Raw genomic sequence first — 16314 nt, 5'->3', positions numbered from 1 at the left:
TCTCTGCAGTAAAAGCAGTTGCATCTCTCAGCAACTCTCCACTCTGCTGCCTCGGTCAATGTATTATTCTGTTCTCACGCTGCTACTAAAGACATATCCGAGACTGGGTATGTCTAGTAAAACACACTGGGTATGTTTTACAAAGAAAAGAAGTTTAATTGACTCACAGTTCAGCATGGCTGAGGAGGCCTCAGGAAACTTACAGTCATGGTGGAAAGGGAAGCAGGCACGTCCTTCTTCACATGGTGGCAGCAAGGAGAAGTGCAGAATGAAGTCGCGGGAAAGCCCCTTATAAAACCATCAGATCTCGTGAGAACTCACTCACTTGCATGAGAACAGAAGGGAGGTAACAGCCCCCATGATACAATTACCTCCCACCAGGTCCCTCCCATAACACGTGGGGATTATGGGAACTACAATTCAAGATGAAATTTGAGTGGAGACAAAGCCAAACCATATCAGTCAGGCTCACATCTCTGCTTCCTGCTGCTGTGCTCCTTCCCTCTCCAGAGGGGCCCAACTTTAATCCTTCTAAAATGCAAATAACATTGATAACTTCTGCTGCTCTCACCTAAAGGCCTGAAAAGCACACCCCCACCCTGGGACTCAGAGGGGCCAGCCCCGTGGAGACTGGCTGCCTTTTTACAGAAGAAGGGGTGGGTGTGATCCTGAGGCTGCAGGCATCCTTCTTGCTTGGTCTTCCAGAACACGAATGCACTGAGTTTGCAGGTTGCTGGCGCCCCAGGACTGACAAGACTTTGCCCACACTGGCCAGGCACTGGGATGAAAACAGCCCCAGTGTGGAACCCAAGGAGAACCAATGTCTCACCTGATAGAGGGAGCTGCCTGCAGGGCCCAGGCCTGAATGGGAGGGAAAATAAATGGCCTTCTTGGTGTCTGTGGACATGAAGAGGGGCTAAGTGGAGGCACAGATCTAGGCTTGAGCAGTTTGCCAAGTAAATAAATTATCTGGCTGTAATTGAGAAAGACCATGTTAACCAAAAAGCGACCAAGGCAGCTGTCAATCCATAGAGGTTTATTTTGCCAAGGTTGAGAACACACCCACGAAAACAACCACAAGCCACAGAAACATCCGTGAGCTGTGCTTTTTCCAAAGGGGGTTTGGGGAACGGCAATATTTAAAAAGGCAAGGGCAAGCAGGAGGGAAAAGACGGGGGAGGGAGACAGTGAGGCAGATGCTTGCATTCTTGTGAGGCTCTGAGTCTCAGTAAATCTACATTTTACACGTCAGAAAGAAAGCAGAGGAAAAGTCAATTATGCATTTGTCTCAGGGATTCCTGGTCTTTGTCCTCTCTGTGAGGATCAGCTGTCAACTGACATCGTCAGGGTGAGATCCAAAAAACTTGTTTCCGGGCTAGTTTAGAGGGGGTGGATATAGCCTGAAAGATCTAGCTGCTCACAAGGAATTTCCAGGTGAGCGCTTTGGGAGGGAGGCCATCTGGGGAGATGTGTGGCCTTCCGTGGTTGTGGGATCCTGGCTTACAGATGAGGCTGTAACACAGGGTTGTGACATTGCAGCTGTCTGTCTGGGAAGGAAAGGAAGGCAGTATCACACAGTTCCCAGGCCAAACCTTCCCTCTGGCATAGTGACTTTTGGTCCTGAGAGTCTATTTTCTTTCACAACCAGCTGCAGGGCTGTCACGAGGCGGACAAACAGGATTAATGGAAAGTCAACAAGGTGCCATTGGGATGTGATGCGAATCTTCCTCGCCCAGTGTAGACCGGCACGTGTGGCCAGTGACGACCCTGCTACAGGGTTAGTGCACCTGGGGAGGCCAACTTTTCATTTCATTTTAATTCATTTAAATTAAAAAACTGAAGCAATGTAAAATACTCCTCCTGGGCCGGACACCGTGACTCATGCCTGTAATCCCAGCACTTTGGGAGGCCGAGGTGGGCGGATCACTTGAGGTCACTTGAGACCAGCCTGGCTAACATAGTGAAACCCCCTCTCTACTAAAAATACAAAAATTAGCCAGGCGTGGTGGTGCACACCTGTAATCCCAGCTACTCGGGAGGCTGAGGCAGAAGAATCACTTGAACCTGGGAGGCAGAGGTTGTAGTGAGCCAAGATCGCACCACTCCACTCCAACCTGAGCGACAGAGCAAGACTCTGTCTCAAAACAAACAAACAAACAAACAAACAAAAAACTTCTCCTGAAAAACCCAAGAAAAAAATATTGTGGAAAGCTCTGTTGATCCCACCACACTTGGAGCTCTCTGTTCAGTGTGTGCTAGACCCTCTGACCTCAGTGCTGTCAGCACCAGAATGACAGTGACACAAAAGTGAACGTGTTATATTAATCACAAGTTCACTTAATTTAGATTGACGTCGTTTTGAAATGGATACGCTTTTGCTTCAAAGTCAAATCAATTCTTCTAAAACAAATGAACCAGTTTTGTCAATGTGGGAGGTGAATTGTAAAGGAAATGACTTTTGATGCTAGACTCAGTTATCAGAAAACTTAAATATGTAAACCTACTTTCTCAACTATAAATTTTGTGAAATCTAAACACAAATCAAGTACTTTTTTTTTTTTTTTTTTGAGACAGGGTCTTGTACTGTGGCCCAGGCTGGAGTGCAATGGCACCATCTCAGCTCACTGCAACCTCCACCTCTAGGTTTAAGCGATTCTCCTGCCTCAGCCTCCCAAGTAGGATTACAGGTTTACCTGGGATTACAGGTGCCCACCACCATGCCTCACTAATTTTTGCATTTTTATTGGAGACAGGGTTTCACCATGTTGGCCAGGCTGATCTTGAACTCCTGACCTCAAATGATCTACCCACCTCAGACTCCCAAAGTGCTGGAATTATAGGCATGAGCCACTGTGCCTGGCCAAATCAAGTACTTCTGATGAAGTTAGTATCCAAATTGAGATACGTGTAAGCAGAAAATACACACCAGATATCAAAGAGAGAGGACAAAAAAAAAACAAAAACAAAAACAAAATATCTCACTCATGATTCGTTATATTAATTACAAGCTGATAGAACATTTGTGATAAACTGGGCTAACGTGTATTATTAAAATTCACTTCACTTATGTCTCTTTCTTTTTCTTAATGGGGCTATGAGAAAATTTAAAATTATATACATGGGGAAAAAAGCTAAAGTTGCCATTTTTTCCCTTTACCTTCATTTATCTGCTTGGCTAATAGACACTGAAGAACAAATCTTTTTAAAGAAGTACGTGTGTGACTTACATTATACTTCCATCTGCAGTGCTGGTTCAGACCACCAGGACATTTGACCAAAGGACTCAGCAGAGAGAAGGCTGCCCAGGCCCCAAGCTCACCATCAAGGATACAGCCACACCCTTGGTTCATTCTCGCACGAATTTTAGACCCTCCCATCTGTATTGAAGACTCGGGCTACTGGCTACATGCTCACCGATACCAATCCAGGGCAAAAGCCCAGCACATCTCAGGGGTTTCCTGGGAGGCCGGATGAATGTGTGAGGCCTCCTGGGAGCAGCCCTCAGCAGGCAAGGGCTTTGGCCTGTGGGGGTCCACAACTAAGTGTCCACAGCAGACCAGCCCTGTTCAGGCTTAGATTCTCTCAACATTAGGCAAAAGGTCTCCTCATACCCATTTAACAGATGCAAAAACTGAGGCTCAGGAAGGTCAAGTTTGGGGAATTCTTTTAATTTTATGTTTCCTGAGCATCCATTTGATTATAAGTTGGACTTTCTCATACTAGAAGCAGAGATTAGTAACACAGTTTCTAGTTATCCAACTTCTCCCAGTTCCTCCAGGTGGTCGATCCAGACATCTGCCTCATAAAACCGCCTCCTGGGACCACCTCCTCATGGACAGCTGGATACCACCTGCTTGACTTGTCCCACTGACCCCCACACCCACATGGGCCGTGCTGATATCCTACCCACACCAACACCTCTCAGTCACAGCATGAGTCCCTGGGCTCATGCCTGCTTGCTCTAAACCCCCCAATTAGAACCTCCATGGGAAACCTGCTTAGATAGCACCCTGGGCTCCAGTAAAGGCTTTGGCTCACAGCTCCCTCTCTCTCTCTCGTTCTCCACCTTCCGGTTGAGCCCACGTGTCCTGGATGGCTCCCCCTTTTTGCTGGCCCTGCGAAGCGTGCTGCCCTCTGTTCTCTGGATCTCTAAGCAATAAACTGCTTCTGTCATTTCATGGTTCTGATGAGCTGCCTCCTCTACCCCATCCTCACTTCTTTCCTGGTCAGGGGTCTCCGGGAGAGTGGCTGTCTCAGTAGGAATAAACTGGACACAGGTCAGACGAGAGCCACAGGGCATGTGCCAGGATAAACAAGCTTCCCGTGAGAGGGACACCTGGCCACAGCTTGGACACTTAGGTATCAGGTCGTCTGCCAGGACAAAGAAAGATCCCATGAAAGGCACATGGGAAACACCCACGACCACATCCCCAGAATCCCCATCAGGGCAGGGCTAGACTTTACAGCCACTCTCCCCTGAGAAGGACGTCAACACAAAATTAGGGAAAAAATGACAACATCAAGTCACTTGCCCGAAGTCACACGCATACACCCCGCAGGTGCAGGTGCAGACTCTCTTGCCGGCTCTCCCCTTTACGCTACCACCAGAAACACAGGAGAGATTTCTGAGGTAGCCTCAGGCCCTGGGACGGAAAAATGCCAGTGCTTGGAAATCCACTGCCTAGGAGACAATGGCTGGGTGACAACTCTAGCCCCCCGTTTTCTGCTATCTTTTTAAAAACGCTACAAATACAAAAATTCAAAAAAATAGTTTATTAGATTAATATAATTAGGTCAATGCAATCCTGTTTTGATCTCAATATTTCCCATATTGCAATATATAAATGTGTCAGATTCAGATGTTTTGTGGCATAGATAAGTGTCTAAGCTGGGTGGTGGTCTACCCCAGTTTATAGTTCATGTTCTTCATGGCTTTGCAGCATTTGTCACTTTCTATGATGTGTTCAAAGACCAGAAAACGCCACACTTGACCCGTCAGCTGGTCCTTGAACAGCTGTAGGTGTGTGTTTTTTGTCTTTTTTTTTTTTTTTTTTTTTGAGATTTCTGAGACAGAGTCTTACTCTGTCACCCAGGCTAGAGTGCAGTGGCACAATCTCGACTCACTGCAACCTCTGCCTCCGGGTTCAAGTGATTCTCCTGCCTCAGCCTCCCAAGTAGCTGGGATTACAGGCACACACCACCACACCCGGCTAATTTTTGTATTTTTAGTAGAGAGGGGATTTCAGCATGTTGACCAGGCTGGTCTTGAACTCCTGACCTCAAGTGATCCACCTGCCTCGGCCTCCCAAAGTGCTGGGATTACAGGCGTGAGCCACTGCACCCAGCCTGTAGGTTTTAACTAATAATTAGGGTATTACTCTGTCATTCAAATTCTCCAGGTACTGACCTGGGTTTTATTTTATTTATTTATTTATTTATTTACTTACTTATTTATTTTTGAGACAGGGTCTCATTGTGTTGCCCAGGCTGGAGTATAGTGGCGACATGATCTTGAGTCACTGCAGTCTCCACCTCCTGGGTTCTACTGATTCTTGTGCCTCAGCCTGCCAACTAGCTGGGACTACAGGCGTGCACCACCACACCAAGCTAATTTTTGTATTTTTTGTAGAGATGGGGTCTCACTATGTTGCCCAGGCTGGTCTCAAACTCCTAACCTCAGGTGATCCACTCACTTTGGCCTCCCAAAGTGCTGGAATTACAGGCATGAGGCACCGCACCCAGTCAGACCTTGTTTTTAAATTATGATTTGATGCACATGTTAAAAATCAAATCATTTCATGCATTATTTCCTACTGAATTTGTGTTTCAAATGAAATAATGAATTTTAGGATTCCTACATTTATTTTATAAAAGTGAAAATTAAATGATCTAAGTATTTCCAAGCAAATTTGGGGATGAAAAGCTATTCTAGGAAGGCTTGCCCTTGATTCTTGCTACATGTACTTGTTCAGCCACTCGATTAAATTCCTTCTCGCCTCATCGATGTAGGGCTTGTCTGCAGGTGAGCAGTCTTCTCTCTTCCGATGCACGAACCCGTGAGTCTGCCCAGAAAATGTTTTAATTTGATATTCAACTTTGCAGTGTTCTTTCAACTTCTGGGTCAGCAAAGATACCTGGTGTGCAAAAGATTTCATGATTTTAACCCTTTAGTGGCACTTTCCATTCTCCAAATCTTCAGTGAGTGCTCATAACAGAAATTTAACATCAATGCTTTAAATTAGAAACAAGTTCCACAGTTACATTGAATTCTTTCCCGCTAATTTTTTTCTTTTTAGACAGGGTCTCACTCTGTTGCCCAGGTTGGAGTTCAGTGGCACCATCTCGGCTCACTGCAACCTCTACCTCCCAGGTTCAAGTGATTCTCCTGCCTCAGCCTCCGGAGAAGCTGGGATGACAGGCACATGCCACCACGCCCAGCTAAATTTTGTATTTTTAGTAGAAACAGGGTTTCACCATGTTGACCAGGCTAGTCTCAAACTCCTGACCTCAGGTGATCTGCCTGCCTCAGCCTCCCAGCGTGTTGGGATTACAGGCGTGAGCCACTGCACCGGCCTTTACTGCTAATTTTATAACTAACACAGTTCTTATGTCTGGCAAAGGAGAGATTTCAGAGCAATGTAAAAATAATCCATCTATTATGTGAAATCATTTGCATTAATGTATTAGTTACTAATATTACAAAATAATTTCTAAATGACTACTTTTTTTTCTTAGAGTCAGGGTCTCACTATGTCGCCCAGGCTGGAGTGCAGTGGCACAATCGTGGCTCACTGCAACCTTCAACTCCTGTGCTCAAGCAATCTCCCTGCCTCAGGCTCCCAAACAGCTGGGACCACAGATGTGTGCCACCATCGCAGCTGATTTGCTTCTATTTTTGTAGAGAAGGGATCTAGCTAGACTGCCTAACCTAGTCTCAAACTCTCAGCCTCAATCAATCCTCCCACCTCAGCCTCCTGAGTTGCTGGGATTACAGGCATGAGCCACCACGCCCAGCTAAATGACTGCTTTTGAACCATACTTTTCTTCTGCTTTTTCCTTATCAACTGACTGTGTTTAATAAATCCTTGTCTTTAAGGTCATAGACTTTATGGCAATTTGTGGGTTAGCATGGAGCAGGGCAAGAGGTCCTGTTTCTCCACCAGGTAATCAGGCCATGCCGGGAATACTTCCCTCAGACATTTCCTTAAGCATGTTTTGGGAAGGTTACACTTCCACAGTGGAATTATATAAGTGGAATTGAATAAAACCCATCTTTAAAATGGTAATGCTGGAAATATTTGGAGCAACAAATGCATCCTTCAAGACTTCCCACTCCCCGCAGAATGTCAAATCATGCTACTAAATATACAAATGATGCCGGGCACGGTGGCTCACGCCTATAATCCCAGCACTTTGGGAGGCCAAGACGGGCAGATCACCTGAAGTCAGGAGTTCAAGACCAGCCTGGTCAACATGGTGAAACCCTCTCTCTACCGAAAATACAAAAATCAGCCAGGCGTGGTGGTGGGCGCCTGTAGTCCCAGCTACTTGGGAGGCTGAGGCACAAGAATGGCTTGAACCTGGAAGGCAGAGGCTGCAGTGAGTCAAGATCGCGCCACTGCACTCCAGCCTGGGCAATAGAGCAAGACCCTGTCTCAAAACAAATAAATACGAAGAGAAAAGATGCCAACTTACGTTCTCGAGTGGAATCACAACGTCATTTTCAGCAAAAATGAACAAGGTGGGGTTCTTTAAATTGTAAATGCCTTCCGAATCCTTGACGATGCCTGAAAAACGAGCACAGAGGCATGATGTATGACCCCCACACTCATGCCACAGAAAACTACAGCATTTGGGTTTGATTTTTCAAAGTAAAATCTCTGCTTTGGGGCTTTATTTCCTTTTTTAGTCATTCCACAGAAGTGGCCCAACTTACAAGATTAGTGTAAAAGAAGGCCGGGCACAGTGGCTCATGCCTGTAATCTCAGCACTTTGGGAGGCTGAGGCAGGTGGATGGCTTGGGCCCAGGAGTTTGAGAGCAGCCTGGGTAACATCGCAAAACCCTGTCTCTACAAAAAATACAAAAATAAGCCGGGTGTGGTGGTGCATGCCAGTAGTCTCAGCTACTTGGGGGGACTAATGTGGGCGGATCACTTGAGCCTGGAAAGTTGAGGCTGCAGTGAGCCATGTTTGTGCCACTGCACTCCAGCTTGGGCAACAAAGTGAGACCCTGTCTTAAAAAATAATAATAAAATAAAAAATAAATAAATAAACAAATACATAAAAACCCAAAGGCTGGGCGCGGTGGCTCAAGCCCGTAATCCCAGCACTCTGGGAGGTTGAAGAGGGTGGATCATGAGGTCAGGAGTCCGAGACCAGCATGGCCAACATGGTGAAACCCTGTCTCTACTAAAAATACAAAAACTAGCCAGGTGTGGCGGCAGGCGCCTGCAATCCCAGCTACTTGGGAGGCTGAGGTAGGAGAATTTCTTGAACCTGGGAGGTAGAGGTTGTAGTGAGCCGAGATCATGCCATTGCACTCCAGCTCTGGGCGACCAGAGCAAGACTCCGTCTCAGAAAAAAAAAAAAAAAAAAGGATTATAAGAGTACAAGAGAAACGTATTTAGTCAGTTCTTCCTACTCTCTACCTCCCCCACCTTATGGACTAGGAATCAGGCCATTAAATAATTGAATGAGACCTCGTCTGCCTCTGCTGCTTTAGTATGGAAAGACGCAGGAGCAGCCTGAGGAATGCTCCCGCTGGGATCTACCTTCATTTACAAACAGGACCATTTTCAAACCTTTGCTTGAGAAGTTTCTCAGGTCTACACAAGCCCCACAGGTTCTGGCTTGAATGCACTGAGTAGTTTTGTTTGTAAGAGGAGCTGTCATTTGAATGGGTATTTAGATTCACAAGTGTGAAACTGCCTGGGCCTAGCAAGTCAGTCTATAAAAATTAGGTTTTGGCTGGGCGAGGTGGACCACACCTGTAATCCTAGCACTTTGGGAGGCCAAGGCGGGTGGATCACTTGAGGTCAGGAGTTCGAGACCAGCCTGGCCACCAATGCAAAACCCTGTCTCTACTAAAAATACAAAATTAGCTGGATGTGGTAGCCCCAGCTACTCAGGAGGCTGAGGCAGAAGAATTGCTTGGACCCAGGAGGTGAAGGCCAAGATCGTGAGCCAAGTTCGTGCCACTGCACTCCAGCCTGGGTGACAGCAAGATGCTGTCTCAAAAAATAACAATAATAGTTTTCATCTTTCATCTCAGCATGCGAGATTAATTCTGAAATGAAAAGCATGCTCTGCCTGACCCAGGCTGTCTGAAAACAACCTGTGGGTGTGTGCAATTCTATGGGAAAAGAAGTATGCAAAAGATTTGCAGCAAGTTACCATTTTAAGATAAGAGGTAAATAACATAACTTTTTTTCCACTTCCTGCTGGCAGCACAGAAGAGCTAAGTAACAGAGAGAGCCCCCTTCACCTGTAACTCCTCTTTAGGAGGCAGGGAGCCACGGGAAAGGTGGCCACGCTCCCTTCCCCACTCTGGCAAAGCTACTTGTGCGGATGGGCCTCTTTTGATATCTTGAGCCTGAGCCCGGCCACGCTCGGCAGCTCACGCACTGCACAACAGCGGCCAGAAGGTGGCGCCGGGGAGGCATCCGCTCCTTGACCGCCTTTTGCTAAATGCGCAAAAGCATAGTCTAGACAAAGAATCTCTCAGCTCCTTTGTTCCCAGAGGCAGCTGGCCACTGACTTGAGTTTATGTCCTTTTGTGTTGTCCTAAGTCAATATTTAAAGGGTTTTTTAATTCTAAAAGTAGTTGAAAATACGACAGTGAGGAACCATTAAGCCAAGAAAGAATCATTAGTATAACTTTATGATCCACTTCAGATGGTCCCAGGCCTAACGATGGTTCCACTTGCCATTTTTTGACTTTACAATGGTGCATAAGCGACACCCATTCAGTAGAAACTGTACTCCAAGTACCCAGACAACCGTTCTGTTTTTCACTTTCAGTTCAGAATTCAATAAACTGCATGAGATATTCAAGACTCTACTATAAAACAGGCCCTGTGTTAGATGACTTTGCCCAACTGCAGTCACATGCAGGTGTTTCGGGCAGGCCAGGTGAGGCTATGATGTTTGGTAGGTGAGGTGGATGAATGCATTTTCGACTTGGGATATTTTCAGTTTACAATGGGTTTATCAGGACTTAGCCCCATTGTAAGTAGAGGAGCATCTGCATTATTTTTAAAGGCTATATTTCCTATGTGTCTTTTTTGTTTCTGTTTATCTATTGGTCTGAATGCTTCTATATCATGAGTTTAGCAAGCAGCTTCTATATACAGATATAATGTTATTTCATTGCTGTAATAACTTTGGTTTGTTTTGGCAAAAAATGTATAAATTGCTATTTACATTTTAGAGTGTGTTTTCTTTTGCTTTCTTTCTTTTTTTTTTTTTTTTTAAGAGACAAGGTCTCACTCCCTGTCACCCAGGTTGGAGTACAGTGGTGCATTCATAGCTCACTGCAGCCTCAAACCTCTGGGCTCAAGTGATCCTCCTGCTTCAGCCTCCTGAGAGGCTGGGAGCACAGGCACGTGCCAGTACACGCAAGTAATTTTAATTTTTTTTTTTTTTTGACAGAGTCTCACTCTGTTGCCCAGGTTGGAGTGCAGTGGCACAGTCTTGGTTCACTGCAACCTCCACCTCTCGGGTTCAAGCAATTCTCCTGCCCCAGCCTCCTGAATATCTGGGACTACAGGCGCCCGCCACCATGCCCAGCTAATTTTTGTATTTTTAGTAGAGACAGGGTTTCACCATATTGGCCAGGCTGGTCTCGAACTCTTGACCTTGTGATCCACCCACCTTGGCCTCCCAAAGTGCTGGGATTACAGGTGTGAGCCACCACACCAGGCCTTAAAATTTTTTTATAGAGACAAAGTCTCTCTATGTTGCCCAGGCTTGTCTCAAACTCCTGGGCTCAAGCCATCTGCTCATCTTGGACTCCCAAAGTGCTAGCATTACAGGCATGAGCCACCGCGCCTGGCTGCTTTTGCTTTCTTTCTGTCTTTAGTGTGTGTGCATGTTTGTGTACAGTTAGAGCAATTTGTATCTTGGAAAAATCAATCTTTCTTTCTCTTTCTCTTTTTTTTTTTTTTTTTTTTTGAGACAGGGTCTTGCTCTGTTGCCCAGGCTGGAGGGCAGTGGTGTGATCATGGCTCACTGCAGCCTTAACCTTCTTGGCCTCAAGCAATTTTCCCACCTCAGCCTCCTGAGTAGCTAGGACTACAGGTGTACATGACCACGCCCAGCTAATTTTTGTATTTTTTGTAAAGACAGGGTTTTGCCATGTTGCCCAGGCTGGTCTTGAACTCCCGAGCTCAAGTGATCTGCCCGCCTAAGGCTCCCAAACTGTTGGGATTACAGGCATTAGCCACCACCAGAAAAATATTTTCATAGATGTTGCTCATAAAAATCTTGTGTGATACTGATCATGATTACATTTAAAAAAAAAAAAAAACTATCCCCTTCATCCTAGGTGAAGAAATGGAGAGCTCAGGTTAGGTGGCTTTTCCAAAGTCACACCATTGGGACCAAGGCCTCTTGACTCCCAGTGACATCCTCTGGTTAACTGCATGACAAACCCCCACCTCTATTTGCAGATTCTTAAAGCCCATTTCCATAAGCTGGGCGGTCTTCACATTATAGGGGGTTGTGTTACACTGGATGGGGAGGCTTCTGATTGCTGTCATTCTTCCACCCCTCCCTTTCGCATGGAGTAAAAATACACAAGGCAGATTTACCATAGACAGACACCCCTGCCCTGAATTCTGAGTATTTCACCATCAAATGATGGACAGCAGTTCCACCCCAGCAGAATCCCACGACGCCAATTTTCTGGGCATGACACTGTTGTTTCAGATACTTCAACACAGCACTGATCTCTCTAGAACAGAAAGAAAAAATATTCAATAATCAGGGTTATTTTGTAAACCCCTCAAAGGGCTGTGCTGATGATAACGGGACCGTATCAGCAACTGTTCTTGAAGTTGCCAAGGATTCTTCTTTTGGGAGCTCTATCCTCACTACCTCTGCCCCGACTGATGCATCATCCCAGCATGTCTTCCTGCCAAGCCTAGCCCTCCTCCAACTGCCTGACAGCTGCAGGCAAGCTGGGCTCTTCCCAAAATACAGATCCAACCAGCTCACTCCCAGCTGAGAGCTGAGCAGTCTTCCACAGCCTCAGGATGAAGGCCACAGCCCACAGCATGGTTCGTAAGACCCGAGTCCACAACCTGCTCCCTGCAGAGTGCCCCAGTCTTCTCTGTCCCATGAGTCTCCCAGGAGAAGAGTCTCCTCTCTCCTCTCTCCCATGACCAGCCATAACTATGGGCGGACGCCCAGACACTCTCTGACTTCACACATTCACTCTCTCCCCAAAACTCCCCACTCTGCATTGCCAAATTTGGAAAGCCATCAGGACTATTTCAGCCATGAGGAGACCAAGAAGAGTGACCCTTGCCTGGCAAATGATTCATCTGCAAACTGATTGGAACTTAGAACACATTTTCAACTAGAAACAATGTACCAAAGTGGAGGTGGGCTGCACATGCGTGTTTATTGCAGCACAACTGCAAAGATACGCAACCTAAGCACCCATTGACCAATGAGTAGATAAAGAAAATGTGGCATATATACACCATGGACTATTACTCAGCCATAAGAAAGAACAAAATAATATCTTTTGCAGCAACTTGGATGGAGCTAGAGGCCATTTTTCTAAGGGAAGTAACTCAGGAATGGAAAACCAAATACTGTACGTTCTCACTTATAAGTAGCAGCTAAGCTGTGGGTAGGTTCTCAAAGGCACACAGAGTGATATAATGGACTATGGAGACTCAGAAGGGGGAGGGCTAAAAAACTATATATTAGGTAAAATGTACACTACTCAAGTGACAGATGCACTAAAATCTCTATTTTCATAGATGGTGCTCATAAAAATATTGTTTGATATTGATCATCATCACATAAAGAACACTATCCTGGCTGGATGCGGTGGCACATGCCTATAGTGAGACCCCATCTCTATTTTATTTTAAAATTTTTAATTAATTAATTTTTTTTTTTTTGACACGATCTTGCTCTGTCCCCCAGGCTGGAGTGCAGTGGCGCGATCTCGGCTCGCTGCAACCTCCGTCTCCCAGGTTCAAGTGATTCTCATGTCTCAGCCTCCCGAGTAGCTGGGATTACAGGCGTGCGTCATGATGCCCAGCTAAGTTTTTTGTTTACTTGTTTGTTTTTTGTATTTTTAGTAGAGACAGGGTTTCACCATGTTGGCCAGGCTGGTCTCAAACGCCTGATCTCAAGTGATCAGCCAGCCTCAGCCTGCCAAAATGCTGGGATTATGGGTTTGAGCCACCATGCCCGGCCTAAAAATTTTAATTAAAAAAATATCCCAGCCCGGCCAACATGGTGACCCCGTCTCTACTAAAAATACAAAAATTAGCCGAGCATGGTGGCGGGAGCCTGTAATCCCAGCTACTTGGGAGGCTGAGGCAGGAGAATGCCTGAACCTGGGAGGCAGAGGGTGCAGTGAGCTGAGATCGTGCCACTGCTCTCCAGCCTGGGCAACAGAGCAAGACTCCATCTCAAAAAACAAAAAAAAAATTTTTCTCCTTTGTGCCATGGGAAGGATTCCACTGGCCGTGGAGAAGTCCCACCCTGAGGTAAGGAGTACTGTCTGAAAGGTGAAGCCCACCCCGCTCTCACCTCCCTGGGCCGTACCGTGTCCATGGCCATGTCTGCGGATAACTCACCTATCGATCTGCTGGGCGTTTCTTGTTTTCACCCACTCAGGGAAGGTGGACCAGTCACTAGAGGGGTCCCAAGGCTCTTGCCCTACAAAGAAGTCTGGAACAATGGTTCTGCAAAATATGGACATGAATTGATCTTAGTTTCAGAGTTGCTTGACTCAGTATTTTGCTTGCATTTATTTAAAAACTTGCTACGTTGGTGATTCTGGCTCGGAGAAAAGGAAAAGCAGTGGGTGTGAAGGCCAACTTTGAGCGCGGCAAAGCAGCCACCTGGCACCGGGCCAAGCCATCTTAGGTTTCACAACCGCAGGTGCACAGCGTCTGGCAGCCTGCTGGTAACCCAGGCCTGCAAATGATGAGGCTATTCACAGGGCACGCTCCCATGGGATAGGCTGGCATGGGATGTGGGGGCCCCTGGGGGAGTGGGCCTGAGGCGGGTGGTTTTGAGGGTCCCTCCAGCCCCTCTCAGCCAGCCTGGGGGACTCCTGGCCTTTCACAGGAGCCTCAGGCCAGAGGGCACACCTGGCTAACATGTCCAGTCACTATGACCAGGCAATTTTCCCAGCCTCCACCCAAGACGCCGGCGAAGCACTGTTTCCTATCCAGAGGGTATGTTCTAAGACGGGCAGCAGGGAGCAAACAAGCGTGGCCCCAGTCCAGGTCGCTCTTCCATGCAAATCAACCCAGAGGGATGAAGCCAACTGCTCCAGTCGAGTCTTGTTTCCCAACTGTTTCCCCAAATAGAACTGCCACCTGGTTGGAGGAACAGGGCTCCCCCTGTAGGGGTAAGAAGAACACTGAAACTGGAGTGAGAAAATCCAAGTTCAAGGCTCAGTACACCCCACGCTGCTGTGTGGCCTTAACAAGTCATGTCACCACTTCTAGCCTCATTTTCTCATCTGACAAATAAACAGCACGCTTGCACTGCACAACCTCAGAGGATTCTCTCGAGGGCAAAAAAAAAAAATGGTGTACATGTGAAAGTGCTTTGTAAAATAGGGGTCTTTCCCTATCTTTTATGTCCTGACCCTCGTTCAAGGACCCGCTGTGAAACAACAGACACAGCAATGCCATTTGATGGGCTGCTTGGGCCAGTGATCTGGGGCAGCCGCAGAGCGCTCTTTATGTCCTGGTTTCCTAATCTGCAAAATGAGAGCAGTAACAGCTCCTCCCTCAAGGGGCTGCCAGGAGGATTAAGGGCAATAAGCCCAGTCATGCCCTTAGCACTGGCTCTAGCTGAGCAACCGAAGCTAGCTATTTTATTTCTTTATTTATTTTTTTTTTTACTGGGCTTGCCCCTAGAAAGTTAAGTCCCCTCATCTGGGGACGTGAAAAAGGAAAACTTCAAGGAAGGTCTTTTCATTCAGCACTGACTCTGCATCCCGCCAGGGTGGACATGATTCCTTTAAGCCAGTTTCTCTTCCTAGAAAAACGAGGTAGGCTCACCCTTGGGTTTCCTTTCACAGAAAGCTTCTCTTTCTGTGAAAACAAAGGCAATCTAGCCGTGCACCAAGCTCAGGGCTTGCTGGGTTGATGCTTTCGGACGCTGGAGAGGAAGGAAGGTTCTGGCTCTCCTCTGCGCTTTTCACCAGGGGCAAATAAGAAGCAATTGGGTATCGGCCTTGGTCAAAGGTGACCATGGCCACTTGGCCAAAGAGGTAAACTTGGGGAGGGGAGCAAGCTCTCACTGTGCCACTTCTGAACCCCAGTCTAATTCAGACGGGGCCACGAACATACGTGTATGGACCAGGAGGAGCCTTGGACACCCTGCCATCCAAAGAGGCCTGTGAAATCTGACACGAGGCTGAGCTGCTTGAAGAGCCAAGTCACAGGTCCATTTGGGAGCTGGTGAGCTCGGCCCATGATGTCCAGTGCCTACGTCTGGCCAAGGCCCCACGGGGGAAAAGAATTCTCAGTGTCCACCAAGTCTAGAGGCCAGGTACTCCCAGGAGGACACAGGCGGGTGTTTAATTTCCCATGACATTTCCCATCTATCTTCACCACAGTCAGATAAGGAAGTTTCTGACGTACATTAGCTACTGTAGAGTCAGACTGGTGTGGTTTTATTTTTTAAAGGGAACAAAATAAACCACCGAAATTTATAGGAATGTAAACAAAGAAACACAACTTTATACATACGTGTATCCATTTCCTGAGATCATGTCAGCCATATATCTGGTATTGGGCAACTGCCAGCCAAATATGTCTTGAATGACAATCACAGCTTTGCCTGCATCAACGGGGGATTTGGTGACATAAGCCTTGATGTGCTCGATTTGAACCTCGCGGCCTAGCCCTCCATACTCAAGTCTGTGGCCAATGTCACACGGACAAGGATAAGCTTCGTTAGCCATTGCAGAGATTGAAGTTGGGCTATGGAGAGAGAAACAAGAATTATATTCTGAATGCTGCAAATTTAAAGGCTATAAATGGTAAGTAAAGCTCAAATCAAGATTACAGAAAAAAATGCATTTTAACGACATCTATGGTATTA

At 46.6% G+C, this 16314-nt stretch overlaps 1 protein-coding gene across 5 annotated transcripts in view; it reads right to left on the bottom strand.

Moving 5' to 3' along the window:
* Positions 1-4758: 4758 nt before the first annotated feature.
* Positions 4759-16314, bottom strand: part of CMBL (carboxymethylenebutenolidase homolog) — a 30631-nt gene continuing 19075 nt past the window's right edge. For all 5 annotated transcript variants that reach the window (XM_007961209.3, XM_007961210.3, XM_007961208.3 and 2 more), the window contains 5 exons: positions 15960-16193; positions 13824-13931; positions 11811-11953; positions 7696-7787; positions 4759-6134 (listed from right to left, as the gene is read on the bottom strand). In XM_007961209.3, the coding sequence (XP_007959400.1) occupies positions 5955-6134; positions 7696-7787; positions 11811-11953; positions 13824-13931; positions 15960-16174 (738 nt within the window). In that variant the 5' untranslated portion in view covers positions 16175-16193 and the 3' untranslated portion in view covers positions 4759-5954. The remainder of the gene's footprint in view (positions 6135-7695; positions 7788-11810; positions 11954-13823; positions 13932-15959; positions 16194-16314) is intronic.

This window comes from Chlorocebus sabaeus, chromosome 4 (assembly GCF_047675955.1).
Source record: "Chlorocebus sabaeus isolate Y175 chromosome 4, mChlSab1.0.hap1, whole genome shotgun sequence".
Classification (NCBI taxonomy): domain Eukaryota; kingdom Metazoa; phylum Chordata; class Mammalia; order Primates; family Cercopithecidae; genus Chlorocebus; species Chlorocebus sabaeus.
This window is presented reverse-complemented; position numbering and strand designations above follow the sequence as displayed.